Below are 13,823 nucleotides of genomic sequence, written 5' to 3'. Positions count from 1 at the left end.
TTAGGGCTGGGTTTGGGTTTTGAGGTACAGGGGTATTTTTAGGTTTTAGGGCTGGGTTTGGGTTTTGGGGTACAGGGGTATTTTTAGGTTTTAGGGCTGGGTTTGGGTTTTGGGGTACAGGGGTATTTTTAGGTTTTAGGGCTGGGTTTGGGTTTTGGGGTACAGGGGTATTTTTAGGTTTTAGGGCTGGGTTTGGGTTTTGGGGTACAGGGGTATTTTTAGGTTTTAGGGCTGGGTTTGGGTTTTGGGGTACAGGGGTATTTTTAGGTTTTAGGGCTGGGTTTGGGTTTTGGGGTACAGGGGTATTTTTAGGTTTTAGGGCTGGGTTTGGGTTTTGGGGTACAGGGGTATTTTTAGGTTTTAGGGCTGGGTTTGGGTTTTGGGGTACAGGGGTATTTTTAGGTTTTAGGGTTGGGATTGGGTTTTGGGGTACAGGGGTATTTTTAGGTTTTACGATTGGGATTGGGTTTTGGGGTACAGGGGTATTTTTAACATATATTTACAAATAATAAAATTTAAATTAATTTTATTAATAAAATTATTTAATAATTAAATAAATAATAAATTAAATAATACAAAAATAATTATTTACATTTACATTATATATTAATATGATATACTTACCTATACTTAAATTGTAATGGTATGCGTTGTAATAGTATCTGCGTTGTAGTGTATTGCGTTGTAAAGGTTTCCGTTGTAAAATGACCTGCGTTGTAAAAAATGCGTGGTAATGGTATGCGTGCTAAAAGTACGCGTGGTAACATCATATATCCGGCCAAAATGGATGCCAACCTCAACACTTTGAAAAATCCCACTTTGAATGTGACCTCTAAAGCACCTCAGACACCCAAATAGTTTGTTATCTCAAAATCTGCAATCTCCAAAGCTGAATGTACTGAACAGAAAGGCCAATCTGCCCTAGCATCCTCAGAAGATGCTCGGTGAGTCTTTTCCCGCACATCACACCAAAGCCTGCCTTCTGAAACTGTAGGTCTGTGGTCTCATATGCAGCTTTCATATCTGCCCACAAGACAGCAACCTTGTGTTGCTCTGCCTCCTTACCACTATTTGATAGTAAACTACCAGAAGGATAACTCCTCCACTTTGACACATGAAACAAAATTAGTTTTAGTAGTGGGGGCTGCCTTTATTCATAAGGAGCACATTAAATACAAACTAATTAACTAATTAAACTTTTTTTCATTCCAATGTCCCAATGTGGGGATTATAAATATGGTACCTAAAGCACTGAGGCTAAACACCCTACAATGCCAACCTACCAGCAAAAAGTGTTTTATCAGTGGCTTCCTTGATAACTGCCTTGATTGCTTCAGCCTACCTCTGATCAACTCGTTTCTTGAGTTCAACTCCCACTGGGAAAATTAAAAACACGTCCCAACATCCTTCCTCAAATCCTTCCTGTAAGACAAAGACCTCCAGCAGGATTGCTCCATGGACCTGATGTAAAGAAAACCAACATACAATTCTCTGATCGTTATTGTTTTTAAACAGCTGACTTTAATGCACTTTCCTAAGGATAAACCAGATACTAAATTGGTAAAACCTAGGGACATCAAAACAATACATGGATAAAAAGGCTTGATTCACTGTATAAAAAAACAAACAGAGGAAAGCGACAATACCCTCCAAGCAAGCAGAGCTTGATAACAATGAGATCTCAATCGCCTTGAACACACTAGCCCTCCAAATCGAAAAGATCCATGAAAATCTGAAATTGGGACAATGGTAACATAAACAAGAAATGAAAAACTCTAAGAATCTCTGGAACGTGTTGAAGAAAATCCCTCACATCTGCATATTAGAAAAGCTTATGAGTAAAGTATAGGGCAAACAAAATCCTTCCAAAAACGGAAAAATTTGGCAACAAATAGATCAAATCTTTTAAATCATACAAAAACAATCAACTCCGTTTGTATTCAATCACTGTGTCTGAGCATAATGACTAAGACTTCCCTTTCCCTACAATATCTTGTCAATCTTGGAGCAAATAGCCGAACTCCTACCCTTTTTGGATACAGAATATTGCAATTTCATCAAGAAAAATCACTCTGTAAAATGGGGTGCCTTAACCTATATTACCTCAATTGCATTGAAAAAAACTCATAATTGGTAATCTATTACTCATTGGGCAACAGCCACCGATCTCTAGATGATGAATATAGCAGTGTTCTCTTTTTACAAAGGAAACATGTCATACCTCTTCTCCCAGAGTCTCTTAAGATGTGCCACATTCTCCCTCTTTCAAGAAACATAAGGGCAGATTTACAAGCCCCTTGCGCCACTTTTGCGTCACTTTTCCCATGTTAACAGTGACGCAAAAGTGGCGCAAGGATCTTGTAAATCTGCGTCATAATGCTGACTTGGATATTCTGGATATGTACAGGGTCCTCACAGGCCCTGTATTTTTCTCCAAGATTCAGCAAAGCTGGTTAGACAACCCACTTGAAGATCAGACTAGTAACAATAATTTTTTATGGGCTTCATATATGGGTTCCTTTATGAGCACAACACCAAAGCCACCATGCTTGCAATATCGATAACCCTCTTTGTCTGTTTCAAGAAGTTCTGCTTCCTGGTACTTCTCAACCATTAAGCAGCATTTACTAAAAAGCAGCCATTAGCTCTATTTTGGAGGTGCATTTATTTGTTTGAATTGTCGCAGTTTTTTCCTTTTGTCCTTATGTGATCTTGATTGGTTCTTAGTGGCCTTGAATTGGGGCTGATTGAATAGGTTATCAGGTTGTGTCCAAGACAAAGATGGACACCACGGTTTGGAGGTGGTTGGGCTCATTTACTTCAGAGGGACCTGTACAGATGCGCCACTGTAAAGTCCTGAGGATGAGTCTTGTTAGAGTACCATGTAATTTGTAGCACTTGTGTGTATGTTACTAGAGGCTGCAGAGAGTGGAAGTGGGGCAAATGTAAAGGACATGGTTGGCAGTCTGAGCAGTCAATCCACAGGCAATACAACTTGCAATGCTTACCTTGCAGGGCTCGGTGACTCATGTGGTAAGCTTATGTTTGTCACACTCCGTGTCAGAGCAAATATGGTTTTCTCATTTATGAAGTACTTATTATTCTGTAGCAGGTCAGTGAAATTGAAAATTACTTAATTATTCAGTGCATTAACATCTATGTATCTTTTTTACCTTACCTATGCACCTGCCTAGCTGTGGAATTTTAGTTGGTGAACTGAACATCATCTGCGCCATCTTGCCCATTCCTCAGACTCACGTACGAATATGCACGGCAGCCATTTTAGGTACCATGGTCTCCCTGTTCACGATCGATCGTTAGCGCACTTCCCTGACCCCGCAAGCATCCCCCACGCATCCTGGCTGCCACCGCTCTCACATGCACAAGTCATAAACCCTCTCCTTCCGCGTGACTCTGTCCCTGGGAGTCACACCCCGCGCCTGACCAACACCTCCTTTCCTTTCATGAATACCCCTCTTTTGATAAACCCTTCCTCTACGCTCAATTGTCCACGCCGACCCTTCTTTCATGAATATCTCTCCTTTGATGACCCCTTCCTCTGAGCCCGATTGTCTGCACGGATCCCAGGCCATCACCTAGCCGGAGGATACAGTTTATTGCCCCCTACTGTATGAAGTCGCCCCTCTTCAAAGGAGCTACTATTGATCATGGCCTCCCCACCCCCTGAGATCCGATCAGGCGCACACATTCTAAAGAATCGGCGGAACACCCAGCTGCGTGATAGCCCCCTCCTATCGTATGTGGGGTGAGGACCTCTACTGTAGCCACGTGTTGGAATGGGCCGGAAACTGGGGGTTTCGGGGATGTCTTTTCCTTATCTCACAATGTCTCTATTGTAATAAAGAGTGGTCACATGCCATAAAACCAGTGTATAAGAGGCCAGGCCTCAGAGAGGCTGTTAGAGCACCTCGAAACGATACCTTGTTGTCCGATCTGATGTGTTCTGCTCCGTCGGAATAAAACTTGTTTCCTGTCTTCCTGCCTCCAGCGCCTGCCTCTTTGTTTGATAACCCTTGTATGGTATTAGAGGCGTTTAACGCCGGGCAAAATTACTTGAGAAACATCGACTCAATCGCCTGACCATTTTCTTTACTTCCAACAATTGGCGTCCCAAACGTGGGGCCCATCAGCGACACATGGATCCAGTGGGAGAGGTCCCGACGACAGAGTGAACGACTGCAACGATCGGAAGTGCACCTGCCCGATAGACCCTCGTCTGGCAGCCGGTCATCTGAACTTCACTGGTTCCGAGCAGACCTCTCTCGAGTGATCTACGGTCCTGACTGGGAACCATCAGGAGTGCCGCAGTAACAACAGAAAATAGAGGACAATCGGGCACTGGAAACGGAAGACGAGAAACTGTCCATGCGGTCCGGGTAAGGTCGTGAAACACGACGAATTACGAATTGATTGATTGTGTGACTAATTGAAATACTAGTATTTTGTTTTGTCGCTCTTTGAGGTATTCGCTACCTACAAACGGGGAGTGATAGAAATATTCTGTCTCCCTTTGCAGACAGTGAAGGGTAGGTAACGCGGACTTTTGTCCCCCGTTGTAACCCGTCGTGCCTATTTTTCTCCCCACTGATTGATTGCCGAACATAGATTGTTTGCCGTATAGTGCTTTTGAGATATTCTCTGCTTGCAAATAACGGAGAATAGAAATATTCTGTCTAGTCTTTGCAAGTAGTGAAGGATAGGTAGTGCGGACCTTTGTCCCCCGTTGTAATCTGTCATGCCTGTCTTCTCCCCACTGATTGGTAGTTGGTACAGCCCGGACCGCTTATTAGAGATGAACCATCCAGCTCCACTGGAAGGCACCCCTAATAAGGACATGTTCACTAAGCATGGACTAGTCGCTGTAGCTTATAGTAAGTTATGGCATAAATATACAAAGAAGGTCCCCGAAAGTCAGTGGCCACTGATAGGTTCCTTTGATGATCATAAAATAAAAATGTTAGAAGCAGCCCTTCGGAAAAATAAGGCAACGCCCACCATGCTCGATAGTGTTGGCATGTGGCGCAAAGAAGCAGAACAACGAAAGAAAAGAGAAGAAGCAAAAATAGGGAAAGAATTACGAAAGGCAGCCCACCTGGCCGCTAAGAAACTAGAAGAAGAAATAAAAGAGAGAGAGGAAGCTAGACAGAAGCAAGAATCAGGGTCGGCAGGCCAATGCCCTGTTAGGACCCCCTCTACACTCTACCCTGAACTGCCCTCCAAACAACGGGCAAACGACGAGTTACTGCTAGGTCCTCCGATTATCTACATGCCCCCTCCATATGCCCCCTGCCAGCCTCTAGTACAGCACCTGCCAGTTCTGAGTGCGGGCGAGAGTGACCTTAGCGCTAGTGCCCCGGCCCTCGCGGCCTCCGCACCGGCCGCATTAGTAACAACATCAGATGAACTCGAGACTAGCAAGCAGCCACCAGCCAGACCAAATAGGTTGAGCAAAGATGAGCGGGATGGGATTGACAAGATAGCAAAGACACTGGTAGAACGGAAGGAGAGCGAAGAATATACGATGGATATGCACAATTCACATGCCGGTAGCCACAGGCGGCATTTAATTTTACGATTCAGCTACCACACCCTGAATGCATATGAGGATAGGTATCAGAATAAGGGTCCTGCTAAACTGACAACTTTATATAGAAAGGTCGATGTTGGAGATGGGACTGAGCACGATGTGATGGACCTCTTCATGCAAACGCTTGAAGTCTTCCGCCACCTCACGGAACAGAAACCAGAGGTTAAGATTACAGTTCCTGAAACGGCTGGGTCCTCATCAGAAGTAGCCAATACTATGATGCCTATCAGAAAAGCCGCCCCCTACTGGGTTCCCCCAAGAGGTCAGGGAACAAACGACGATATCAACCACGCAGATGCAAAAGGGAGGGTTGTGTACAATTGGGTTTATCAACCATGGGATCGACAGGATATTTTAACTTTTCGGCAAACCCTGCCTGATTTAAGAAAGAACCCGACAGCATTTTATACCGAATTAGGCACAGCCTTGGGTTCAACGATAATGACTCTAGCGGACATTGACTTGTTTTTCGGATTATGACTGCCGGCGGATGTGTGGAAGCAAATCCGGAAAACCGACCACACAGATCTGTTCGATCATACCTGGAATCAACTCAGTGAGCTAGATAGACGGCGAGAACCCTGAAAGAAACCAGTGAAAGACATACTGGAACTCCCGGACAAAATAGTTCAGAAGCTAAAGACATTGATCCCAGAGAAAAAGGTAGATTGGTCGATAGTCACGGGTTGCCGCCAGAAACCCCAGGAAGACGTATCAGAATACTTCTCCCGATTTGAGACGGTGTTCTCCGACTACAGTGGCCAGGACATGACCACCGCAACCGGACAACACCTATTCGTGCAAAACTATGTAAAGGGTCTATCACAAGAGGTCTCCCAAAAGTTACAAACGAGCGAGAGTAGTTGGGGGGCCTCCAAACCCGCAGTTATCCTTCAAATGGCTCAGTACTACGAACACCAAAAGAATGAGAATGATCGGGCAAACGAGAGAAAGAAGAAAGATTTGAAAGAAAGGGTGATGATAGCCCAGATACAAGGGGTGGCGGTCGGGAAAGAACCCCACAGGGGGAGCTACCAATCAACAGCCCCTAGAAATCCACCCTCAAGGGACCGCACACCCACTCCCTACTCTGGACGTAGGGACATAGAGGATAATCAGTGTGCATTTTGCAAAGGATTCGGGCATTGGAAGTCTCAATGTCCGGTTCTTCTGGAACTAATTAAAAATAAAGAGACGAGGGATATGACTAATGGCCCCAGGACTAGAGGGCAGGGGCGAGGGTACACAAATGACACCAACAGCGACAGACCAGGAAGATCGAACACGTTTGACCGTCCCCGACAGAACCAGTACCAACTATCTGACAGTGAGAACACCCCCGACTTTGCATAGGACTGCCAGGGGCAAGGGAGGGATCCAGTCGAGCTCTGTGTTGACCAGCAAGGTCATTACGTCACCGCTAAGGTCCTGGGTACAAAGTCTCCATTCTTGGTAGACACTGGGGCGGCACGTAGTGTGTTATCAAAACGACTGATTCCAAGGGCACCCTTGTCTGGCTCACACATTACATCGATAGGTTTCGATGGAACGCCCTCCACTAATCCCCTGTCTGTACCTATCCCCTTCGACCTAGGAAACAACCCCACTGACACAACATTCCTGCTCTCCTCCAACTCCCCCGACGCCATTATGGGTATTGATTTACTAAAACATTTCCGAGCTACCATTAGGTGTTCCCCAGATGGAGTCCGAGTCATCCTGTACGACAACCCGAGCATGTCCAGATCCTGCCCCGCACGACATATGTACTCTATAACTGATGCTGACCTGTCCTTGCTCGACACCCTGCCCCCGTACCTATTGGCCAAAAGCGACTCTGACGTAGGACGAATGATGATTGACCCTGTGCACATAACTGTTCGACAAGACGCAATGCTCCCGAAACTCCCACAGTACCGGATATCGCCAGAAGGCGAGAAGGCTTTGGAAGCGATTATTCAGTCCCTGGTAGATGCAGGAGTGGTAGAGGAAGTGGTTAGCAATGTCTGTAACAGCCCTATCCTACCCATTGTTAAGAAGCAAGGTGAGGGAGAGGAGAAAGCGTACCGCTTCATCATCGACCTACGAGAGGTCAACAAAGTGGTTGTGCCACAGTACCCCGTAGTCTCAGACATCACCACCATTCTGACCCTCATCCCGTCCACTGCCACCACCTTCACTGTTATTGATCTTAAGAATGCATTTTTCTCTATCCCCATCCACCCAGACAGCCGTTATCTCTTCGGCTTCACCCTAAAAAACCGTTCGTACTGATTTTGTAGAGCTCCCCAGGGCTACACTGAAAGTCCCAGCATTTACAGCCAGCCCCTCAAAAGATAGCTAGACGCCGTCCAGCTACCAGATGGAGTGGTGTTGATCCAATATGTCGATGATATCCTTTTGGCGGCCGACACCACTCCACTTGCCATCACGGCCACTATCCAACTCTTGCACTTTCTTGCGGAAAATGGCCACAAAGTCTCCAAAAAGAAACTGCAGTTCTGCCAGTCTCAAGTGACATACCTAGGCCATCTCCTGTCCAAAGAAGGGAGGAAACTTACGCCCAACCGAATCCAAACCATCCTAGATACCCCCGTCCATAAGACACAGAAGCAAGTCCGTTCTTTAGTGGGTCTTACCTCTTTCTGCCGACAGTGGTTACCAAATTTCAGTCTCATTATCCCTACTTTCCCTGTTGGCCAAAGATGTCCCCTTCCCACTCCCTTGGACCCCCGAATGTCAAGCGTCCTTTAAAGAGTTGCGGGATGCCCTTTGCTCAGCACCTGTCCTGGGAACACCAGATTACTCCAAGCCCTTCTCCCTCTTCACTCACGAAAGGGAGGGATGCCCGTTGTCTGTTCTAACTCAGCCCATCGGCTCTAAGCAGCGCCCTTGTGCCTACTTCTCTGCCACTCTTGACCCTGTCGCCAGAGCTTTGCCTGCCTGCCTTCGAGCAGTAGCCGCCGCTGCTGTCTCTACCCTCACGGTGTTAGTACCCCACTCGGTCGACACCCTTTTGAACCAGACCAAGACTCAACACCTGACTAGTGCACGACTGACAGGGTACGAATTGACTCTACTCGCACCCCACATCACTCTGAAGAGATGCACGACTTTGAATCCTGCCACACTGTTGCCCTTGCATGAAGATGACCCCGATGTGCCCCCTATACACGACTGTGTGACCCGCACGGACGAACAGACCAGGAGTAGGGTTGACCTCCGAGACACTGCTTTTACAGATCCTGATGGAGAGCTATGGGTAGACGGCTCTTGCATCAAACTCCCAGACGGCACCACTTCAGCTGCCTATGCGGTAACGACAGCCCGAACAGTAGTTAAAACAGCCCGCATCACACAACGATCCGCACAGGCGGCAGAGCTAATTGCCCTCACACGAGCATGTATCATAGCGGCAGGGACCACGGCGAACATTTACACGGACAGCCAGTATGCCTTCTGGGTGGTTCATCATTTTGGGCTCTTGTGGAGGGAAAGGGGATTCCTGACGTCCCACGGCACGCCCATCCTCCATGGAGATCTAGTTTCCGCCCTGATTGAAGCAGTTCTCCTACCAAAACGATTAGCAGTGATCAAATGCCAGGCACACAAGGCACACAAGAAGGTGACAGACTTAGTCGGACAGGGAAACGCGCTGGCCGACATCACTGCCCGAACCACAGCTGAGAATAGGACGATGACACGCATGTATGTGACCAGGTCACAAGCAGAAAAATGGACTAACGCTAGGGAGACGATTAGGGACATCCAGTCGGCCAGCACCCCTCACGAACTGACCGAGTGGGCACGGGTGGGTTTAAAGGACGATGAAGGCTGCTGGCGGACAAAAGATGCAAACAAATGGTTGCTGCCTGACTCGTACTTGATTCCCATACTGACTATGGCACACTCTCCCGCACACATAGGATCTGCCCCCATGACTGAACTCATTTCCAAAGTCTGGCACAACGACAAAATCCCCGACTCAGCCAAACGCCTGGTCCAGCAGTGCCTTATCTGCCTGCAACACAACCCCGGGAAAGGAACTGTGGTACCCCGGGGAGGGTTTGGGATCCCCGACCACCCCTTTGAGGTCCTCCAGATGGATTACATCCAGCTAGAAAGATGCCAAGGCTTGAAATATGTATTAGTCATTGTATGTGCCTTCAGCAAATGGGTAGAAGCCTATCCGACCCGTGATAACACTGCCATGACTACTGCCAAAGTACTACTGAAAGAGTTTTTCCCTCGCTACGGCCTTTGTCGAATTTTATGGAGCGACAACGGCCCCCACTTCATAGCTGAAGTTATCCAACTAATCTTGAAGGGGTTGGGCGTAAAACAGAGGTTTCATGCGGTCTTCCACCCCCAATCCGCTGGCTTAGTTGAGCGACACAACGCTACATTGAAACTAAAACTGTCAAAAATAGTGGCCACCACAGGACTTAAGTGGCCAGACGCCCTCCCACTGGTGTTGCTATCGATGCGCTCCACTCCCACTAAGCACCATTTGACCCCCTACGAGGTTGTATTTGGGCGACCGATGAACCTCTGGACTGCCCCCAAACCGACCTCCATTCACGACGTCCCCGACGTCCTGCTGTCAGATTACTTGTACAAATTAACTAAAACGTTGTCTGTCATTCATCAGCAGGTGCAGCAGGCCATCCCCGATGCTTCCAGGGGTCCGGGTCACGACATCCAACCGGGGGATTATGTACTAGTCTGGAATTTCCAACGGGCAAAGAGTCTGGAACCCCGGTGGACGGGCCCCTGGCAAGTACTGATCACCACCCGGACGGCCCTTCGAGTGGAGGGGAAACTGCACTGGCTGCATGCACACCACTGCAAGAAGGTCTCCTCGAGCCTGGCCACTACAGAAAACGTTGACACCCAGGAAGAGCTCCTGAACAAAGATCGGCCATCACTGAACTGCTATCCTGATACCGAGGCACTTGAACTTGCAAAATTCTCTGATCCCACTGTGCCATCCCGGGAAGGGTATTTCCTGCATCGAAAGGAGGGAGCTTCGGCTAAGTAGACCACGGACTAAGTTAAATCTCAGAACGGTGACCTAAACACAAACAAGGGTTACCCGGAGAGAAGCTAAACAAAGTCTGTGGTTCTGCCCACTACCGAGCACCTTGAAGATGATGGAAGCGCCAGATAAGAAGATGATGGAAGCGCCAGATAAGAAGATGATGGAAGCAACCGGAAATACCCACTACAGGAACCCAAAGACTGACAATATGCACAAATCAAAGACAATTGCCTTCTTCATTGTCTTCCTCCTTTGCCTCCTCCTCATGACTTCCTTCTGGATCTTGGAGGAAAGCACACCCGCTCATCAGATATTGCTAACCACTGCACAGCCAACCACCATGAAAGAGCACCACCTGATCTCCCTTTCGCCTCAGCTCCGAGAAAGGCGTAAGGAGTTCTGGAACAATTCCTTTGTGCAACTGTTGCACCAGCACAACCTTGCTGCCAACGCCACCAACTGCTGGATCTGCGGGTTGCTCCCGCATGCCACCGGACACTCCATCCCCTTCATCCCTTCTCCTTTCTCAGTTCACGGCTCCTGCCTTGCCTGGTTGATCCTCTTGCAAGAAAGCCACAAGGACAACACCACTAGTGGTCAAACAGTGTCGCACTTCTACTATGGGTTCTGGCTGAACAAAACCGGAAAGACTTCTGCTCCCTTTTGTCCTGTAACCTCCGGTTCCGCCTTCCATATGGACATCCCTGCCAAAGAACGAGTTGAAATGCAAGTGCTCCATAATCCAGCTAGACCCACCTTCTCCTACCTGCGGAAGCGAACGGCTGCCACTCTGACTGTGGCTCTGTCTGTTATCAATGTCACGGGTCTTGTGTGCATCGAAGGCCTGGGAACACAGCTGGTGGGTCACAGTTTTTGCCACATCACCAGGTCGTTGGACTCAACTGATCCCCCCTCCTTTGTCGCCTCTCCGAATATGTACTTTGTTTGCGGCACCAAAGCTTACACTTGGCTCCCGAAAGGTTGGGGGGGTACTTGCTACATCGCCTTCATTCTCCCCCCCACTTATGTGGCCCCAGCCAACCATCACCGGCAGAAGCGCGCCGGAGACATTGGACAAGCCGACTCCACCGGAGCACAGTTCCTGGATGCGGTGAAGGGACTTGTTCCTCTGTGGGGCCCGATGGCAAACAGCCGCGCCATCCGACACCTGACCCAGGCAGTAGAAACGACCATTAACATCACGGCTGGCATCCTCGCTAACAACACGGCTGAGCTTCAGGCAGTCCGCCTGGTGGCTCTTCAAAACCGCCTTGTTCTAGATGTGGTTCTAGCCGACCGTGGAGGAGCATGCCGCATCATCGGATCCAGCTGTTGCACCTACGTGCCAGATAACTCGCCTTCAGTCTACAAAGCAATCGAACACCTCCACAGACTTTCCTCAGAGGTTCACCAGGAGCAAGAAGGATGGTCGCTTGGAAGCTGGTTTTGGGATACTTTGAAGGATTGGGGATGGAGGTTGTTCACGTTTATATTGATACCGGTTGTGGTACTGTGTGGGTGTTGCCTAGGAATTCAATGTTTGCCATGTTTGTGTTCACTCATTTCTAACTGCATGTGCCCTAAGACTTTGGACTTCAGAACTGAGCACATATGTCCCCTCTATTGGATAGAAATACGTGGTCTTATGGGGATAGATCCGAATTGACAAGCTGGCGAGACATGTTAAAAGGGAGGACTGTGGAATTTTAGTTGGCGAACTGAACATCATCTGCGCCATCTTGCCCATTCCTCAGACTCACGTACGAATATGCGCGGCAGCCATTTTAGGTACCATGGTCTCCCTGTTCACGATCAATCGTTAGCGCACTTCCCTGACCCCGCAAGCATCCCCCTTGCATCCTGGCTGCCCCCGCTCTCACATGCACAAGTCATAAACCCTCTCCTTCCGCGTGACTCTGTCCCTGGGAGTCACACCCCGCGCCTGACCAACACCTCCTTTCCTTTCATGAATACCCCTCTTTTGATAAACCCTTCCTCTACGCTCGATTGTCCACGCCGACCCTTCTTTCATGAATATCTCTCCTTTGATGACCCCTTCCTCTGAGCACGATTGTCTGCACGGATCCCAGGCCATCACCTAGCCGGAGGATACAGTTTATTGCCCCCTACTGTATGAAGTCGCCCCTCTTCAATTGATCATGGCCTCCCCACCCCCTGAGATCCGATCAGGCGCACACATTCTAAAGAATCGGCGGAACACCCAGCTGCGTGATAGCCCCCTCCTATCGTATGTGGGGTGAGGACCTCTACTGTAGCCACGTGTTGGAATGGGCCGGAAACGGGGGGGTTTCGGGGATGTCTTTTCCTTATCTCACAATGTCTCTATTGTAATAAAGAGTGGTCACATGCCATAAAACCAGTGTATAAGAGGCCAGGCCTCAGAGAGGCTGTTAGAGCACCTCGAAACGATACCTTGTTGTCCGATCTGATGTGTTCTGCTCCGTCGGAATAAAACTTGTTTCCTGTCTTCCTGCCTCCAGCGCCTGCCTCTTTGTTTGATAACCCTTGTATGGTATTAGAGGCGTTTAACGCCTGGGCAAAATTACTTGAGAGACATCGACTCAATCGCCTGACCATTTTCTTTACTTCCAACATAGCCCCGTCATCTATCCTTCCATCACTCTACTTCAACATATTCACCTATTCAGTCATCTATTTCTTGTCTCATTCACAAATATATGCATGCCCATCCCCATGTATAATCCACTTTCACCCAAACACATATCCATCTCCAGCATCCATCAACACACAACTATTCTATCATCTATCCTCACTTTCACCCATCCATCTACCCACCCACCATAGTACGCACCTGCAGTCATCTAACTGGCTGCATACAAGGATGAATAGAAAATCAGCCATCAGTCAATTTATCCTTCCAGCCACATCCACCTGTGACCTTATGTGCCCATATGTGTTTTATCTGACTGCATGTGTGTTATGTTGTCTGCGCATGTGTAAATGGAGCCATGGATGTCTGTTTTTTGTTTGTACTTCCAAACAAGTCACACAAAAACATGTGAATTTTACAACACAGAACACTTATATGTAATTCAAGCCACACATGTTGACTTTACTAATGTGTGTTCCTATTTTGCTATCTGTAGAGTGCCCCATCATTAAAAAAATTACTTAATGGATATTTGTTCATTG

At 47.9% G+C, this 13,823-nt stretch overlaps 1 protein-coding gene across 1 annotated transcript; it reads left to right on the top strand.

Annotated features, from left to right (window-relative positions):
• Nucleotides 1-10,758: 10,758 nt before the first annotated feature.
• On the top strand, nt 10,759-12,315 carry LOC147709036 (endogenous retrovirus group PABLB member 1 Env polyprotein-like). Its single transcript, XM_086925424.1, has one exon. The coding sequence runs from the start codon at nt 10,759-10,761 to the stop codon at nt 12,313-12,315; it is 1,557 nt and encodes a 518-aa protein (XP_086781550.1).
• Nucleotides 12,316-13,823: the final 1,508 nt, after the last annotated feature.

This window comes from Lissotriton vulgaris, chromosome 6, assembly GCF_964263255.1.
Source record: "Lissotriton vulgaris chromosome 6, aLisVul1.2, whole genome shotgun sequence".
NCBI classification, from domain to species: domain Eukaryota; kingdom Metazoa; phylum Chordata; class Amphibia; order Caudata; family Salamandridae; genus Lissotriton; species Lissotriton vulgaris.
Note: the sequence above shows the minus strand (reverse complement) of the source record. Positions and strands in the feature narration are given on the sequence as shown.